The sequence below is a fragment of the Diabrotica virgifera genome, chromosome 9 (genome assembly GCF_917563875.1).
Source record: "Diabrotica virgifera virgifera chromosome 9, PGI_DIABVI_V3a".
NCBI lineage: Eukaryota > Metazoa > Arthropoda > Insecta > Coleoptera > Chrysomelidae > Diabrotica > Diabrotica virgifera.
Window position 1 is genome coordinate 205,360,802 of NC_065451.1, and position 20,256 is coordinate 205,381,057.

The window sequence follows — 20,256 nt, forward strand, 5'->3', positions numbered from 1 at the left end:
ATAGGACTGGATCCCGCATACTAAAAAAAAGTTGATTAATAGCAAGCTGAAAATTTGTTAATGACTAACGGTGTCTAGTCGGACAAACTTTGATGTACGGGAACACTGGAACAGGGGAACTTTTAATTGTGGTAACAATTGTAGAACAGTTTAAATTTTGGAACGTCAGATTACGAAAACGTCCCATGTATTTTGTCGGACAGAACATCCAATTGATTTGTTACCCTTTCATTAAACTCTCATGCAAAAATCAGACTCATGCTATTACTAACCAACATGATTCCTGTTATTTGACATGTTCTTCGTGTTCCACTCATTAAAATGCCCAGTTGGTGATAAACACCAGTCTGATATTTGCATGAGAGTTTAATGAAATGGTAACAAATCAAATGGAAGTTCTGTCCGACAAAATACATGGAACATTTTCGTAATGTGACCTTCCAAATTTTTAACCTGTTCCACAATTAAAACCCTGTTCCAGTGTTCCCATACATCAAAGTTTGTCCGACTAGACACCGTTAAGCTATTAACAAATTTTCAGCTTGCTATTATTCAACTTTTTTTTGGTACGCGGGATCCAGGTCTATAAGGGCACCCAATCTGCACTAGAAATCCATGGGAATAAAAATGGTATAAATATATAGAAAGGAGTTGGACGGAAAATATCGACGAAGTTCGTATTACTCTAGCCAATAGAAGAATCAGAGACACATCAGAAAAAGCCAGAATTATAAAAAAAACTTTGACTAACCATTTACAGCTTTTACTGGACAATGAAGGCACCCAATATGCACCAAAAAGGCTGATTAGTGGTAAAAGAAATAAATATGACTATTTTACTCGATAAAAATTCAGTAAAAATAGTTTAAGAACAGAAACAGAAGAGCCACTCTGCACCGCTACTGAGTGGATCCACAAAGTTGCTTAAACAGGCGATTTTGTAGCGCCAATGTTTTTATAAAGGATACCACTAGCAGCGAGGATCGGCGACAGTGGTCAGCAGGGGCGTCCCGTCAGGGTAGGCAAGGAAGGCGCCGCCTAACTTCTTCAAATGTACAATAATAAATTATTTTTTAAAAGGCATTATATTTAATTTCGACTCAGAGATCATTACCATCTTTCTATGGACCATTTCGAACTCTTTTGTTCTCATCAGGAAAGCAACTGTAACGATGCTCTAACTGTAACTGTAAGAGCATCATTACAGTTGCTTTCCTGATGAGAACAAAAGAGTTCGAAATGGTCCGTAGAAAGATGGTAATGATCTCTGAGTTGAAATTAAATATAATGCCTTTTAACTACCCACGGTTTTACTCACGTATCGAGTACTATGAAGCAGATTTGTTGATCTTTACCTCGGTGAATTGATATGTTGTGGAGTGCAACTATGTAGACTCCCCATGTCTCTACATTCATCACCCTTTTCCTTGCAATTTTTAGAAGGATGGGAATAGGTATAAGAGAGAATCTGTTTCCGAACTAAGAAATCCAAAGATTTTATTATTTTTAAACATTTATTTGTTTGAAAATGGAGTCTTTTGAGTTTCGACATTTTAATAAATTATTTATTAATATAAATTACTTATTTCAAAACTGTAATTTATAAATTTTGATGCAATACCTAAGTATCTAAAAATCTAAAATAAAACAAAGCTACTTTTTAATTCATCTCCGAAATTGTAATAATTATTGTACGCTCCCCGTAGCGTAGCGCTACTACAATAAAACAAAGCTACTTTTTAATTCATCTCCGAAATTGTAATAATTATTGTACGCTCCCCGTAGCGTAGCGCTACTACCGACGGCTCTACCCTAGGCTAGGGCAGGCGCTTTTAAAAGTAGCCGAACAGAATTCGCATTTTGTCTCACTCTTTACGCTAAGCACAGCGCTGTAATATTGTCGCTTGCCTGGCCGTGGTGACCAGCAATTCCAATATTTTCGGGCTATAGGTAGGCTAGATTGTTTTGCGCCTTTGACATTGGTTGTGCCGAGCTGCATCTCTGGACTGCAAATTGCATGTTTTAGGATACTGACTACCAATTCTGAAAAAAAACGAAAAGTTCGAATTTTGTCATGGAATTTGGTACGTGGGGTTAGAATAATATTTATAACAATTTTCCGAATAACTTTTTGCGATATCTCTAACGCGAAACAAAATATTGAAAATTCGTCCTGTTTGTGAATTCGCAGTAGGCCGCGTTTAAAATTTAAATTTCAGTTGACTATCTTAAAAAATGTAAACCATCAAAATGAATGACTGAAAAATTTCAAATCTGTATTTATTTTGATAGCCGAAATATTAGGGTGTCTTCAACTTAAATGCGACACACTGTATACAGGGTGTTTGGTAAAGAATGGGCCATAGCTTAACCCTAGATTCCTGATGTTAAAATATGTCGATTTAAGCTAACTTACCTTAGTAAGAAAATTGATACTAACCGAAATACAGGATGTCAAAGTCAAACTTTTATTTTATTTATTCTTGAAATTTCCTAACAGACGTGACATGGGATAATAACACAAAATTTAATAAGCGGGGATTTTTTGGGACGAGAAATCTAAATTCGCCACCAAAAATGATGTATTATCCAGAGGGCGCCACATACGCCTTTCAGCGCTCATTTAATAAGTTCAGTTTTTGAAGTTATACTTCTTTACCGGCGATAGAGGGTGAATTTTTATATGGTAAAACCTAGCGACCGGGCGCATGCGCATTATAACTTTGTTCTGATTGGATGTTCAAATGACATGTCAAAAATTATTCAATATGGCGGCTGTGGCACAGCTGTAGTTAGATTATTTATGGTTGTTGCGTTTTAAAATGTGTGTGAAAAGAAACAACAAACAAAAGTTAGTTAATAGTTATACTGCCTTTTTAAATAGTTTTCATATACCTATATTTTTGGACTTTGGACTATTTTGGACAAGGAAAACTCATTCTAATTTGGTAAGTAGTTTTTATTATAATCACATTGTAATTATACATTTGGATTAGGTTAAAATACATACATTTATTTTCTCAAGAATGCGGATTTTAGAGAGAAATCCCAAATAAGGTTCGATTTTTATTTTTAAATTATGATTTTCTGGCGTAGGTTTATTTATCTAGTAGGTATGTATGCTTTGATTTACACACTTAATTTGATTGCCAACAAAAGTTCTACCAATCTTCATCTAATATATTGTTTTCTTACTGTTTTGTTATATTTTTATATTTTCTTCCACAAAACGTTCAGTTACCGTATTTTTCCACATGATAAATAATGTGTGATTGGACAAATGAGTCTACGCTTCGATTACGAATCAAAGCGCCACGAAGTTCACGGGTTCAGTTCCCGATACAAGTTTTATTTTTTTATTTTTTTATGCATGTTATGATTGTAAGTATATTTGTTATATCATTTTTTTTCAGAAAATGCGTGTTTAAAATTTTTGCCAACAATTATTATCGTTCGGAAATCATTTCTTCTTTGTGGCATTTTTCAATGCGTTTGTGTGCGTTTTATTCTTTTATTTTTTTAAATTTTTGGTATTGTCTTAAAAATCACATAATATGTAGTAGAAGTATAACTTCTTACGTGCGTACAAAGTACACACACATTCTTGTTTTTATTACCCACTCTACATACTTTTTTTAATATTTTTACTTAAAAAAGGTATACCACATTCATCTCGCTAAACTCAACCGATTTCGAGATAAACGCATTTTAAATCTGCGAGGCAACATAATTTTTTGCATAATATCATTTTAGTTACACCCGAAAAATAACATTCGAGTTAAATCATAAACATTTACAAAAATGTATCTCAAATTTCTTCAAATGGAATTTGCGATGCAATGACATAAATATGAGAACTGGCACAAGTATTATGGTTTCAAGTTTATTTTTCGAGTCTAACTACAATGATATGCAAAAATTGTGTTGTATCGCAGACTTAAAATGTGTTTATCTCGAAAACAATTGAGCTTAGCGAGATGAATGTAGTTTACCTTTCTTAAGTAAAAATATTAAGACAATAAAAATGTTGATTCAAAAAGTACGTGGAGTTGGAGATAAAAGAGATTGAACGTATTAAATGAGCGCTGAAAGACGTATGTAGCGCCTTCTGGGTAATACATCATTTTTAGTGGCAAATTTAGATTTCTCGTCCCAAAAAACCCAGCCTTACCAAATTTCGTGTTGTTATCTTATGTCTGTCAGCAAATATTCAAGAATAAATAAAATAAAAGTTTAAGTTTGACACCTTGGTTTCGGTTATTATCAACTTTTGTACTAAGGTAAGTTAGCTTAAATCTACCTATTTTAAGCTCAGGAATCTAAGATTAAGCTATGGCCCATTCTTTACCAAACACCCTGTACCTATATAGGTACATATGTACATATTATATTACACAGTATATGTGTCGCCTACCCGTATACTGTGGTCACGAGCCGTCACTGGTGGTCAGCCGATTTTCGCTGCTAGTGGCGTCCATTACAAAATCATTGGCGCTACAAAATCGCCTGTTTAAGCCACTTTATGGATCCATTCAGTGCCCTGTAGAGTGGCTAGTCTGTTTCTGTTCTAAATGCATTTTTCTCGCAATAAAATTTTTCACAACTGGGAAACGCTTTTGTCAAAATCTACTACACATCTAAATATACCCCTAAATAGTTAAAAAAAACTACCCTACCTTTTAAGTACAGGGATAAATTTACCCCCAAAACAATATTTTTCGAGTTTCATATAAAATCGGGTATAAATTCCAAAATAACTTTTTTAAGAGGCAGAGAAGTAGGTATATCCTACATTAAAATGCGTCTTTTGCAAGACGCCCTCTGCAGTGGTGAAAAACAACTAAAAGTGCCCAACATAATTTTTTTGTATACCTCAAAACCTTGTTAATAAATAATAAAAAAAATTATAATCATAAATATACAGTTGTATTTTTCATACCTTTTTTTCAATTGAGAAAGTAAAAATAGAGAATATTTGATCACATATAAAACCACAATTTTAATAGAAAATTCTTTTTCCATCTGAAAAACTGGAATATAAAAAACCATAAAAATCTATCATTGTTTGGCTTAAAATATAGTTAAATAAATTGCTACTACACTAGTTTTTGTAATGAAACATAAACCAATACTATCGAATAACTATAAACGTGTTAATAAGTTTTTAAATTCATACGGCTTGCGGCTAAAAGCAATTTTTGGTAACGTAGGCGTTAACACGTTGGCGTTCCTGTTTGCTATGCCGAACACGTAACGCGTGTTGTCACCGCCATTTCGTTTTATTTCCAACTCTCCTGAAATGTTGGAAAGTTAATTGAACTTTTACCGAATCCGGTTAATGCTGTAAAATGAGTAATTTTCGAGCTTTACGGCTTATTGGCTATTAGAGTTTTTCTTTCAGAGGCTATAACCGTTTTTATAGCAACATAACCTTTTAAATAATCGATGCTAAAAGCCATCATACAAGAAATAAAATTTAATTTATATTTTGTTTTTATGTAGTGCCCTTTATAAAGCAAATGTAAGAACTGTGGGGTGGCCAGTAATAATAGCAAAAAGTGAAGGGGAGAAACAGTACTTATAACATTATAAAACACAATAAAGGAGATATAAATTGAGAATCATATAGAGTCCGGATTTCTAAGCATAATGCTTATGGTAAATAATACAAGCAGGACTATTTTCTCTTTAAATATGAACGAAATATGCAAAAATAAGTCATTTTGATAGCCCTTTTTTATGCTTTTTTTGCTTTTTTTAAATTATTATATTTTTGAATTTCTGTGCTTATTTAGTGCTTTTTTATATACTATTTAATTATCATTTAATTATCATTTTTTGCATTTGCGAACAGCAGAAATTTAATTTTGATCTATGTAGTGCAATTGTGGATTCTGATCTCCCAATAAATAAATCACAAAATGAAAGTTTTAAATCATTTTTGGAAAAGTACCTACTATCGAAGACATGTGCCGGATGAAAGTACTCTGCGAAAAAATATGTTAATTGCATTTACAATAAAATCACAAAAAAAATAAAAACACTAGTGGGAAACAATTACACCTGGTTTGCTGTGGACGAGACTACATATATTTGTGGAAGATACGTCGCTAATTTAATCATAGGCGTACTTCACGAAGAAATCTTCACCAAGGGTTATTTAGTGTGTTCAAAATAACTAGAAGCAACAAAGAACAATACAGTTCCAAGATTCGTAAATGACGCTTTAACAAATTTTTATCTTCCCGAGGCTGTGCCCACCAACAAAATAGTATTAATGCTTTTAAAACAGCATCAAATCTTAAAGTGTTTTATCCAAATCTAATTCATTGTACATGTCTAGCACACGGCCTGAATCGCGTTGCTTAGACTATACGGCTGCAATTTACACTTGTTAATGAGTTGATAAAAAATGGAAAAAAAATTTAGAAACAAATTCCCTAACACTCCATTACCATTGGAACCAGTGTTAACTCGGTGGGGTAGATGGTTAGATGTAGCTTTATACCACGCCGAATATTTCAAAAAATTTAAAAGCATCGTATTAGAACTTAAAGAGACTGCTAGCAAATCGATAAAATATTAGGTCTGGATCCCGCGTATGAAAAAAAAAGTTGATTAATAGCAAGCTGAAAATTTGTTAACAGCTTAAGAGTGTCTAGTCGGACAAACTTTGATATATGGTAACACTGGAACAGGGAAAGTTTTAATTGTGGAACAGGTTAAAAATTTGGAACGGCCAGACTACGAAAACGGCACATGTATTTTGTCCGACAGAACAGACTTAAACTCTCCGAACAGAGATTAAACTCTCATGCAAAAATCAGACTGCTATTTATCACCAAATGGGCGTTTTAATGAGTGGAACATGTAGAATATTTCAAATGACAGGAATTATGACAGGTGATAAATAGCAGTCTGATTTTTGCATGAGAGTTTAATCTCTGTTCGGAGAGTTTAAGTCTATTCTGTCGGACAAAATAAATGTGCCGTTTTCGTGGTCTGACCGTTCCAAATTTTTAACCTGTTCCACAATTAAAACTGCCCCTGTTCCAGTGTTCCCATATATCAAAGTTTATCCGACTAGACACCCTTAAGTTATTAACAAATTTTCAGCTTGCTATTAATCAACTTTTTTTTCATACGCGGGATCCAGACCTATATTGTCAGGATGTTTTAGGTGAAACATAATTACAAAACAATCTTGCTTTTATCAAAAGCAACTTTTGTTCTGTGAGTGAAACAATAAAATATTTGGAGAAGCAGCAAATGTCATTAGTTGAGTCGATCCAAAAAATAAACAATTTTGAAAAAAAAATGGAAGGTATCCCTGGAAAAATTGGTCAGATAATATTAACAAAATTCAAAGATGTATTAACAAAAAACCAAGGATTTCAAAAGATGAAGAAAATATTTTCAGTTTTAAATTGAGAACACGTTGAAGATATAAATATGGATCCGGCAGTAGTGGCAAGGTATAAGTACATATGCAACGATAACCAGTGTGGACGTTAAAAGAAGCTTTTAGATATACAAAAATGTTTTGAGTGATAGGTGCTGAAACTTTACGATGGAACATTTAAATGAGTAATTAGTTATTTCATGCTTTAAACAAAAATGATATATTTTCCTTCATCTACAGCGTGTCGCTAAAAATTAGGTTAAAGCATTTTTGTTTCAGTTATCTATTTTTGTTTGTCAAAATTTATATGCTTATTTTCATGCTTTTTTGTATAATTAAATGCTTTTTTTCGTAAAATTGTTATGCTTTTTAAGCGCTTTTTTGCGTTTCTTTATGCTTTTAAATCCGAACCTTCGATAAAAGATGGAATAATGATAATTTACAGATATGAAAACAATAAAAATCATCTAACGATGATAAACAATATCGCTGTTGTAGATAAGTTTTTGTATCTGGGCTCTTTAAGAACTAACAAGGGGGACTGTACTGAAGAAATAAAGCGCTGGTCAGCAATTGTAAAAAGCTCTGTGGCAAAATTAATCAAAAATTGCCCAAAATAAGCCAATAATAAGCCAATTAATCAAAATAAGCCATAAAATAACTATCGATGCAAAGATGAGACTGGTAAGAAATCTGGTGTTTCCAGTTTTCCCTTATGCACCGAAATGGTGGACTCTTATGGAGAAAGATGAAAAGATCATAGATGTATTTGAGATGAACCACTGCGAATGCCACCTGGGTGGCCCGAAGAACAAATGACTCTATAGTATAGTGAACCAGCGAAATATGTAGAAAAAAGTAAGAACATAAATGTCAGAACAAATAATAGGCTATTTTTAGACTACTGAGATCATAAAAAAGCATCAAGCAGAGAAAGCTGGAGTATTTCGGACATATAATGAGAGGGCCCAAATATAGGTTGTTACAAAATATCATGCAAGGAAAAATAGCAGGCAAACGCAGTCCAGGACGAAGAAGAACCTCATGGTTGAAGAACTTGCGAGATTGGTATGGTGTTGATACAAGCATACTAAGGTAATGGCACCAGTAGTGGACAGGGCACCTATAGGTGACACTTATGAAAAAGATCAATCAAATAAGGTTAAAATTACAGAAATCTTCTCTGATATAAATTTATTTCTTTGCTGTTAGTGCCATCTATCAATGAGCATTAAAAGTAGTTTGTTATTTCTGAACCCAAGATGGCTATTAATAGTTTTCACAAGTAGATGCATGGTCCTATGGTCTTAAAGTTTTTTTGTTATTAGATTGACTAAAAAGGTAAGAAAACATTATTAATATTTTTTGGTACTTTTTATTTAAGTTTTGATATATTAAGAACTAATGCTAGTGAGGGTTGGAAGTTATTTTTTTATTTATTAACAAATTTTAGTAAATAACCTTGAAATAAACAAGATACCTTTAGGTAACCTTTAGGTAACTAGAATTCATATAAAAAATTTTTGACCCCAGTACATGACACCCAGTGTCAGGTATTGGTTACAGTCAGAAAATGTGGGTTCCAATAGATGACAGCTTTTTTTGTTATAGATTTAAAAGGATGCCAAGAAAAATATTACAATACAGTCATGAAGATATGGAAGCAGCTTTGGCAGATTGTCGAAATGAAATGCCTACGGCAACCTCTGCCAGAATCCATAAAGTTCCACGAGTAACCTTGCTCTACAAATTGAAAGGCAAAAATCCAGTAGAAAGAAGAATGGTCCAAATCCAATATTTACTGAAGAGGAAGAAAATAGGCTAGTGCAGTGGATAATCAATGGCAAGTCGAAAATTCCCAATTACAAGAAGCATTTTAATCATAAGTGCTAGAAAATTGGCGATAGAATTAAGTAAACTTCTGAACTTAAAAAACTACAAAATTGGAAAGAAATGGTATTACGGATTTTTAAAAAGGCATCCAGAAATTTCTCAACGAGTTTGCCAAAATCTTACCAGCAGCAGAAAAAATGTAACTGAACAACAAATTAAAAAATGGTTCACTGAAGTTTACGATTATCTCTCAGAAGCAAATTATTGTGATATCCTTCAAGACCCTACTAGGGTCTTTAATGCTGATGAGTCAGCCTTTTTTTAAATCCAAAAGGACAAAAAATTCTAGCAAAAAGCGGTGACCGATCTGTCTACCAAGCTGTTGGAAATGATGAGAAAGAGTGTCTTACTGTTTTGGTAGCATGTAATGCTGCAGGTAGTGTTGGTCCACCAATGGTCATATTCCGATATGTAAGAATTCCAGCAGTTCTGGCGGAGAGTGTACCAAAACAGTGGGGAATAAGTCGTTCAGAGAGCGGATGGATGACTGCTGAAGGATTTTTTGAATATATCACCAATGTGTTTTTCCCGTGGCTGACAGAAGTTGCCAAAATACCTTTGCCCATTATTTTATTTGTGGATGGACACTCATCCCACCTGACTTTGCCTCTAAGTAATTTTTGTATTGATAAGGGTATAATATTAATCGCATTATTTCCAAATTCAACCCACTTGTTACAGCCACTGGATGTAGCTATATTTAAATCTCTAAAGGGTGCCTGGAAAGAAAATGTCCTGGAATGGAGATTAGAAAACAATGTCTGAATTAAAAAAACATAATTTTGCACCACTGCTAGAAAAAATTTTAAATTCAAAGATTACTCCAGACATTGCAAAAAATGGTTTTCGTAAATGCGGTTTGGTGCCATGGAACCCAAATGCAGTGGATTATACTAAAATTACACCACCTACTGAAGAGAATAATCAGCTTCAAGAACCAATTCAAAATTTAGGTCTGGAAGAAAACTTAGACAACGTAGATTGGATGTCCTTTAAGTTAACATTTAGCAAACTTATTGGTGAACAAAAAGTTTCAGATTTTGTGAGAGGTATTCAGGGCAATGAAGACAAATCACTATTTAAAATTTGGGAGAAAGTTTGCGATTATGTGACATCATCTCAAAAATATCAAGAACGGACATTTGTTGATGATCAGACAGTACAAAACGTGACAATTATGGAAAGACTGGAAAACATAGAAGAAAAAGAAAATATACCTGGTAAATTAGAAAATAATATAGATGTATCAGTTATTCACTCAACACATGTAAAAGATTCTACTCCTGAAAAAATTCCAATAGTAACATTAACACCAGTTAATATAAACATTAACATAGAAGCAGGTCAGTATGTTCCATCACCTTTTAAAAGGGCCTTATTCTGGCCGGAGACGAGCAAGGAATCTTTAAATAAAAGGAAAAGAAAAGAAAAGATACCGTCTGTTGTGACCTCTGATTCATGGCAAGAATACAATAAAAAGAAACAACAAGAAAAAGAAGAAAAGGAAAAAAATAAAATTGAGAGAAAGAAAAAGAGAGAAGAAGCTAAGGCTGAAAAAGTATTAAAAAAGAAAAAGAATAAGATTGAGTCAGGATCAGAAGATAGTGATGTTAGTGACGCAGAGTGATGCAGAGTCTGAAAATTCTGGATGGAATGAGGATTTCGAAGATACGGGCGCTGAAGATATACAAAAGCTTATCATAATAGAAAATTTGAGTGAACTACAAAATGGTGATTTCATTCTAGTGTCATTTATGGGAGGGAAAAGAAATTCGCAAAGATTTAAATATGTCTGCATTGTTCAGAAAAAATGCTCTAAGAACGAATTATTAGTTATGGGATGCAAATCTATTGATACTACAAAAAAAACTTTTAAGGCTGTTGAGGATGATGTGTCCACAGTAGCTTTTAATCAAATTTTGGGAAAATTAGAAAATCCACAAGTGGTGCAATCTGGTGATAGGTTTAAATATGTTTTTCAAGCACCAGTTTCCGATTTGAAAGAAATGTTTTAAAATATTGTAGTTTTTGTCATAGTTGGAAGTTTTAATGTGTTTAAATTTAAGAAGTTATGTATTCAGTAATTTTAGTTTTAAGTTTTTACATCTTTGTTTGAGTAGGTACTTATTAAAAATGCTGCATTTCATATTTATATTTTAGTTTATTTAGGTGTCACCTATAGGGTTCTTGTGTTGTCACCAACTGGTGACCTTCAATTTTTACCTGTCATCTATAGGGAAACATGTATTTTATCAAAAAAAATTAAAAATAAAATCTTAAATAAACAACTTTGCTATTTTTTTAAAGAGATTTATAAAAATTAAGTAGTAATAGTCACACTAAAATGTTCTGTTGTGACTTTCTTCATCTATCTTAGTCAGTAAAAAATTATAAGTTAATTTGCAATCTAAGAATGTCAGGTACTGGTGCCATTACCTTATTTAGGGTGGCAGTGAATAAAATTAAGATAGCTATGATGGTAACCAACGTTCTGAAAGGACATGGTACATGAAGAAGAAGATGATGACCAGTTTTACTTAGTTTATAGTCATCTTTTTTAAGGTTCGCTGCTCGCCTAATGATACCAATGCCATGTTGTGTATATGTTTGTTTATAGTCATTCATAATTGAACTATGTATAATATGTTTGCGTGTGATTTGGATGTAAAACAAAAAATGTAATAAAATAATCCAATTAGACTGACCTGAAATGAATTACGTACTCGAAAATGGCTTAGAAAACTAGGAGTTATCTTCCGTTTTTTGGTCGTTCCAGGTGCACTAATTTTCGCTAGTAATTTAGGATTGGAAAATCTTGCCATTAATTTTTTTCGATGCGTTCGTTCCATTCGTTACTTTTTATTCTTTTTGTTAAATTTTTTGCCTCTACTTGTGGTTTACGCCTATATCATGTCACTTTTCGTGATGGCATTTGTGTTGATTTTTTTCAGTCGTTACTAGACTATATTGATTTGTTTTTAAGGCTCTTGTTCTAGTTGTAGGAAAACAAATACTATTGATGTGATACTAATCTTCTTGGTATTGCATTGGCTGTAGACTTTGAATATTGTAGACAACTTTATTGTGTCAGTGTTTGATATAAGTCAGTGTCACTGCCAAGTTATTCTCCTATTGTTTTCCTTTAGATTGTATACAATTCTCTGTTGATTAAAACCTTATCATATAGGTTTAACTTTCTTATGTTAATTATCAACATAATGGAGAAGTATTTAAGACCCGAGAGGTACGACGGGGATCCATCTGTGAAATCAACAGCCAAGGAATGAGACCATTGGAAAAGCACCTTCATGAACTTTTTGGCTGACCAGATTGTCACTCTGTCTGTTTCTGCTGATGTTGCTCTTGTACAACCCCTAGATAAGGTAAGGTGTGCCCAAATACCGTCCCCTTAATCAAAATCTTAAATTCTGAAATTTGATTTAGAGTTAAAATAATGGAAAAAACTTATATAAGCAACTCAACTCTATACCTAAGAGTTTTGATAGTACCATTCTACTAAATAAATTTTCTTTAACCAAAAATAAATAAATAACTAAAATAACGCAAATTTAGATTATCTAGAAATGGTATCCCAATTCCGTCCCCCACCCTTTCCCAGATAAAAGCTATGTTTTTTTGTAAAACATGATTTAAACAGTATTAACACTTATTTTATTAAATTTATTGAGATAAGAACATGTTTATATACATTTTATACATAACTTCTATCTATTTACACATCCAGACAATTTATAAACAAAATTTTTGACTTTGGTTGAAGATGAATACATCTCATGACACCACTTAAAGCATTTCGAACACATGATCCATTTTTCTCTTCAATTTTCTTGTCAAACACGTTTTCCCCAAATGGCACATGGTGCATCTTCAACACTTCAACTATCCTCATCATCGGTTGACACCAGTGGACGTCAAATGGGACGGATTTAGGAATTTCGTTATATAAAAAATTACTACTGTTCGTAACGAAACGAGTAGAACTACACGGCTGTAACAACTCAAATATAATAATCAAAGAGCATTCTACTATTATCCATCGCTAAATAAGTCTAAACTTACCTTGAAGAGTCAATATAAGTATTTAAAATTTTTTACACACTGTAACAAGCTACTACAAAAACTGTTTATGAAAAATTAAAGAGTAAATGAACAGAACAAAGAATCTACACCACTGCCACTAGTAAACTGAATCGTTTTGAAGAGTTTCCTTGCTCTCTCGCAAGCTTGCAGTGTTGTCAATAGAAGTTACAATGGGAGACGAATTTAGGACAGGGGACGGATTTTGGGTATAATATTAAGCTACAACTGTTAGTAAGTCATATTTCGCCACGACTATATACCTATAATATATAAGAAATTTCAAGTAAAGTTTCTATTAAGCGTGATATCAGACAGGGATGTGTTATGTTACCGACATTGTTCAATGCCTACACCGAACCAATTTTTGAAGGCGAGTTAAATAATCGTCACGAAGGTGTTAAAATCGGTGGTGAAATCATTAATAACTTCAGATACGCAGATGAGACCGCAATAATGGCAGAGTCTAGAAGACCTTCAAACCCTGTTGAACGCAATTTATCCAAGGAAGCACTGCCCTATTCGGAAATCCATCTGCAAATCCTTGAAGGCTACGATCACTGTACAGCCTGCATTATTGCTGCTACTCCTGCTTCATTGAATAAAGCTGTATTACCTGCGTTTATATTCATGAATGCCGCTCATTATTTGCTTTATCGCGGATCTTCTCTTGCGCTACTACCACGATGCCAAGTGCATCAAAAATTAAATCACTTCACACAGAACTTTGTGATACATAAATAATAGGTATGTTTCACTGGATAAATTCAAAGAATTTACCTCCAAAGTAAAACTATGACTCGTGGATGTCAAGTATGTGTTAAAAACAAGCCAACGAACTTTAAAAATATGAAGCCTTTTATGAAGATTTTAAAACTACATCTCCCTTCGAATTCTTTAGTATTAACTTTAATGGAGTATTTTGAAGACCAATTGAAGTAATCTTTGAAGACCAATATTATTCTTATATTCTTACGGTAATAGATGACCAGTCCAAATTCCCATTTGCTTTTCCATGCAGGTACATTAATGCCAAAACGGTATCAAGAATTTAAATAACCTATTCATGATGTTTGAAATGCTTGCATACATCCATTTGGATAGAGGAAAAATGCTTTTTATGATTTATCTTCAGAAAAAATAAGTTGAAAAAATGTTTGTTATAATCACTAAATTGATCGGTCAATTACACTAAACCTTATCTAAACGGGTCTAGGACGTTTCATCGCCGCCGTTTCGATGCCGCCAGTTCGATGCCGATGCCGGCCGATTCATCGCCAGTCAATTAGTCGCTATCTGATATATTTCCGAATTTTCGACAGTTACAATTATTAGTTATTTTTAGTATTAATTAGAAATTCTAGCAAATGCGAGATATGACGGCGATGAAATGGACTGGCGATGAAGCGGCGGCATCGAAACGGCCGGCGATGAACCGGCGGCATCGAAACGTCCCATTCCGATCTAAACCGATCAACCTTACACTAAAAATTAATAAATTTATTTTTTTGAGAATGGACGACTCTGGAGATAAATCCCGAAACAGATCGATTTTTATTTTTAAATTATAATTTTTTGGCATAAATATCACACTAGTGACGTCATCCATCTGGGTGTGATGACGTAATCTAAATATTGGAACTAATTTAATTCAAAAAAATTTTTAATTCAAACCCTGTATAAATAATTATGTTAATGTTTATATTAGTGAATACAAAATTGAATAGCCTTTCGATTGAGCTATCACACGCCACCTATTCTCATTTAAAAAATCATCGATTACGTCATCACGCCCAGGTGGATGACGTCACTAGTATGATATATAGACCAACAAATTAGAATTTTAAAATTAAAATCAACCTGTTTCGGGGTTTATCTCCAGAGACGCCTATTCTCGAGAAAATAAATTTATGCCAACTCAAGCATTCTTACTGTATTTGTTTATAAGCTAAAAAATTGTTTATAACTTTAAGGTGATACAGTAGCGATCAACAGGTAGCAAAAACGCGTTCCAAGATTGCGGCTGTAATTTTGAATATTTTTTCGAGATATTTGGTACACGTATTCGTAATATAATAAAGAATGGCGGTACAGAGCCCAATTTGGAAAATATATTAATATGTGGAAATTACTCTGTAATTAAATACACTATTTAAAAAACGAGTCTGTACCGCCATTAAGAAGAACAAAAAAATACACTTTCTTCCAATAAACTTTTTTATCCGATGCCTAGATTTTGTGTCATTTTGGAACTACTAATGAAATAAAAAATTTTAGTAGTTCCAAAATGACACAAAATATAGGCATCGGATAAAAAAGTTTATTTGAAGAAAGTGTATTTTACTAAAGTGTATTACTAAAATTTTTTATTTCATTAGTAGTTCCAAAATGACACAAAATCTAGGCATCGGATAAAAAAGTTTATTGGAAGAAAGTGTATTTTTTTGTTCTTCTTAATGGCGGTACAGGCTCGTTTTTTTAATATTGTATTTAATTACAGAGTAATTTCCACATATTAATATATTTTTCAAATTGGGCTCTGTACCGCCATTCTTTATTATATTACGAATACGTGTACCAAATATCTCGAAAAAATATTCAAAATTACAGCCGCAATCTTGGAACGCGTTTTCGCTACCTGTTGATCGCTACTGTTTCCTCTTAAAACAGTGCTGAGGCCGCTTAAATAATCCGATTTTAATTATGTAAAGTGTATTAGACAGGTAGAGAACTTCTTTATATGCAAAAAAATTAGCAAACTTCTAAATAGTCTACTTTTTCTTCAGAAAGTTTTTAAAAAATTTGAGCTATTTTTAAAAAAAATTAGATTGCAAAATTATTCTGCAAAATCTATCAGGTCGATTTTAATGAAATTTGGTGAACGATTTAAGTATGTTGTAGGAATTTTCTAAGCGAATTACCAAAGTTCTAAGTGCAGCCAAAGTGGTTGAAAAACATTGAATAAAAACAGGCTTATTTTGCCCCCTTATTTTGTATTTATTGCTATTTTGTAGAAAGGGTAATAATTTAAGACATTTTTAACCAGTAGTTTATCATACAAAATTCAATTATCTTTATTTTGTTTCGCTACGACTTTATTCCAAAATGAATCGTTTTACAGTTATAAGCAAAAAAGTAGAAAAAAATCGATGTTTTTCGAAATTTTTAAATACTTTAATTTTTTTATTAATGTTCCGGGCATATTTGAGAAGGAGCATAAGTCAATTATTATTGTTGAAGTTGTTACCTAACTTTATCTGCAAAAATCCGAATGCCACCTCGCACATCCAAAAATAGACCTTTGTTTCACAGATCCGCCCTGGGCCCAGAGCACGCAAAATAGAATTCTATTTTGCTGACGTCACAAAATAGAATTTCATAATGGGAGAATCGACAGCTGCTAGACAACGTGACGTCACTAAAATAGAATTCTATTTTGCGTGCTCCCACTGCAGGTCTACTATAGGCACAACAGACAGTGATGTCTATACACAAAGAAAAAGAAGACGAAGCCTTTGATTTATTTTTGTCCTAGAATTTTCTAAAATGCTTTTAGAGAAAAACTCCAATCCACTTTTTGATTAATATATATGTCTATTTTCTTATATTGTTTCTTAATGTATTTGTTTTGTATGCTTCTATTATTTATGTTAATTAAGTAAGTACATCAATCACCTGTGGATTATAACATTGTAACAAAATATACATTAATTACAAGGACCCAGACTCTAGAGGATGATTGAAGAGAATGCACATCTGAAATTCATCCTGACGCAAATTAACCACAGTTATTATGTGACCACGTCTGCATCTGAAACCCAACTCAAAAGTATATTCCAGTTGTGAATTATTCTGAATGTTATTTAGTAGCCGCAAATACTGTGTACGTATGTTGTAAAACAAATTTAATTCCAGTAAATGCTGTCGTGGTGAACAAAGGGAGTAAAATGGTGTCACACATTTAGGAGTATTTTAGCGTTTAGAACGGTTTACAACATAAATGCAGGTGGATGCTTCCTTGTAAATATTGAGCAAATGATCACATATTTGAAAGTACGTCGTTAAATAAATAGACCTGTGTTAACGAAGATAAAATGTACAAGGCGTTAATTTTTCAATTAGGCTGACATTTTTAATTAGGCCATTACATGTACTTACAGCAGGTTTCAAATGCAGTGGCTAGAAGTTCTTCCAAATAGCTATGCAGTGGCGTAAACACAATTTTTAACCACGCCATTCTCAAGCTTAGAGAAGAAAAACAAAGGAACACCAATATAATAGTAAAGGAACAAGTAATAGAACAAGTATCTACTTTTGAATATTTGTGAAATATAATAACAGATGATGAAAAAACTGACATGGGAATTAGTAATAATCTGAAGAATGCTACCAACGTATATTACTCATTGAATAATACAATTTTTGGTAAATCAGAAATAGACAACTTATGGGGCGGAAACATGGATTGTGCAAAAGAAACATGAATCAATGATAAAAGCAACCGGGATGAAATACAAGAGAAGAATAGCTGGAGTTACGAAGTTTGAAAGATTTAGAATTGAAGATATAAGGTGAGAGCTAGAGCAAGAACCGATAATGAGGAAGATCCAAAACAAACAATTGAACTCATTTAGCTACATAGAGCGAATGGAGCAAAGGATACTAACAAAAGGATACTAACTAAACAAACGAAAAAGGGAAGACCGAGGAAGCAATTCAAATGAGTGAGAAATTACCTTTCTGCACGTGTTACACACTATACTTTTTCTACAACCACAGTTTTTACTAAAAATAAAAATCACCATTGCTAAACGAAGATTTATTATAATAATAAATTATAAATTTTAAACTGTATTTAATTAATACTAAGCAATTTAAATTTCTTATGCATATACAAATTACACAGAAATCAGTTAAAAAATTAAAGCACTGCCTTAGTATGCTTGAATTCAAACTATTTTAAATAATTATTACAAAATAATGTCATATTTGACGTTATATTATGCAGTCACGGATTTCCACCATGTCTACTTCATTCGACGTGTCTTGCTGAGGTTGCTAAATCCATATTGGTTCGTTGATAATTATTATAAAATGTTTATTAAGAATCAAATTGTAAAATAAAGCTGTTGTAACATCCATAATTTAATTTCTATTCGATAATTAATGCCTGGTAGTATCAACAAATCTTAATCTCCAGCTTAGCCCAGCTCAGCTTGTAGATCCATAATTTTCGATTTTCATCTGAGCACGTCTTAACTGAGATGAAGTTTAAGATGCAATCCACGTGGCAGTCCATTGTGCCAAGCTGAAATTTGATCTAAGACTCAATGGTGCAACGCGTATATTTCGTAAGCTGAGCTTAAAGCACGTCTCAAGCTTAAGATGTGTTGGTGCAACCAGGCATAAGTACTATAATAATTGTTTTGCAGGTTATACAGGGTGTCCCAAAAATATTGGTCATAAATTATACAACACATTCTGAGGTCAAAAATAGTTCGATTAAACCTAACTTAACTTAGTACAAATGTGCTCATAAAAAAAGTTACAGCCCTTTTAATTTACAAAATGAAAATCGATTTTTTTCAATATATCGAGAAATATTCGAGATATTTTATTGAAAATGGACATGTATCATTCCTATGGCAGGAACATCTTAAAACAAAATTATAGTAAAATTTGTCCACCCCATAAAAATTTTATGGGGGTTTTGTTCCCTTAACCCCCCAAACTTTTGTGTATGTTCCAATTAATTCATTATTGTGGTACCATTGGTTAAACACAACGCTTTTAAAACTTTTTGTCTCCTAGTATTTTTTCGATATGCCAGTTTTTATCGAGATGCGCCTTCTTTTTTAATATGTTTACAGAAAAATTTTATGGGGGATTTGTTCCTTTAAACCCCCCAAATGTTTATGTACGTTCCAATTAAAATATTATTGCGGTACCATTAGTTAAACACAGTGTTTTTAAAACTTTTTTGTCTCTTAGTCTTTTTTTTATAAGTCACCTGATATCGAGATGTGGCTTCTTTTTCAAAATATACCTAAAAATATAAATTATAAATAAATTTTCAGATTATTAACAGGTTTCTATAATCGTACTTAACCATATACAAATATGTGGTGGATTCGACAAATATTCAAAATATCTCGAATACAGCAGCAAAATTGAAAACACGCAACAATATAATACAGAAACTCTGCGGCACTACATGGGGGTCCACAGCATCAACATTAAGATCCTCTGCTTTTGGCCTGATATATCCGGTGGCAGAATACTGTGCTCCAGTGTGGCTAAATAGCAGGCATACCCACCTGGTCGACACCCAACTAAACCGTGCTATGCGTATGATAACAGGCACAATTATGCCCACCCCTACAATGTGTCTATCTACCCTTAGTAATATAGCACCACCCAACCTACGCCGCGAACATGCATTGGTTAAAGAATATAACAAAATAATGGACAGTCGCCAGCTTCTAGTCCATAAAGACATCCCCGATATTCTTGGAAACCGTCTCCGATCCAGGTTACCCCCTCTACAATCTGCTCAAGCGCTGCAGCAATCCAACTTTGACTTAAATACCCGATGGAGAGAAGATTGGGAAAGTTGGACAGATCCGCATTACCATAGTCTACCGGACATCATAGGGAAACCTGGCGAATTTGAACGTCCCCGTAAGATTTGGGCAGCCCTTAATCGAATTCGAGCAAACTGTGGAAGATGCGCCGACTCCCTCTACAGATGGGGTAAACTCCCCTCGCCTTCTTGTGACTGCGGCGCTGCAAGACAGACGATCAGTCACATTGTTCAGGACTGCCCACGCAGAGCATACACAGGCGACCCTATAGACTGTAAT

The 20,256-nt window shown here is 33.2% G+C and overlaps 2 protein-coding genes across 4 annotated transcripts in view; one reads left to right on the forward strand and one right to left on the reverse strand.

Annotated features, from left to right (window-relative positions):
• Positions 1-12,250, reverse strand: part of LOC114330479 (kelch-like protein 10) — a 68,251-nt gene extending 56,001 nt beyond the window's left edge. For all 3 annotated transcript variants that reach the window (XM_050662489.1, XM_050662487.1, XM_050662486.1), the window contains exon 1: positions 12,001-12,250. In XM_050662489.1, coding sequence (XP_050518446.1) covers positions 12,001-12,144 — 144 coding nt within the window. In that variant the 5' untranslated portion in view covers positions 12,145-12,250. The remainder of the gene's footprint in view (positions 1-12,000) is intronic.
• LOC114330480 (frequenin-1) overlaps positions 1-20,256 on the forward strand; it is a 760,895-nt gene that overhangs the window by 672,628 nt on the left and 68,011 nt on the right. The gene's annotated exons all lie outside the window — the stretch shown is intronic.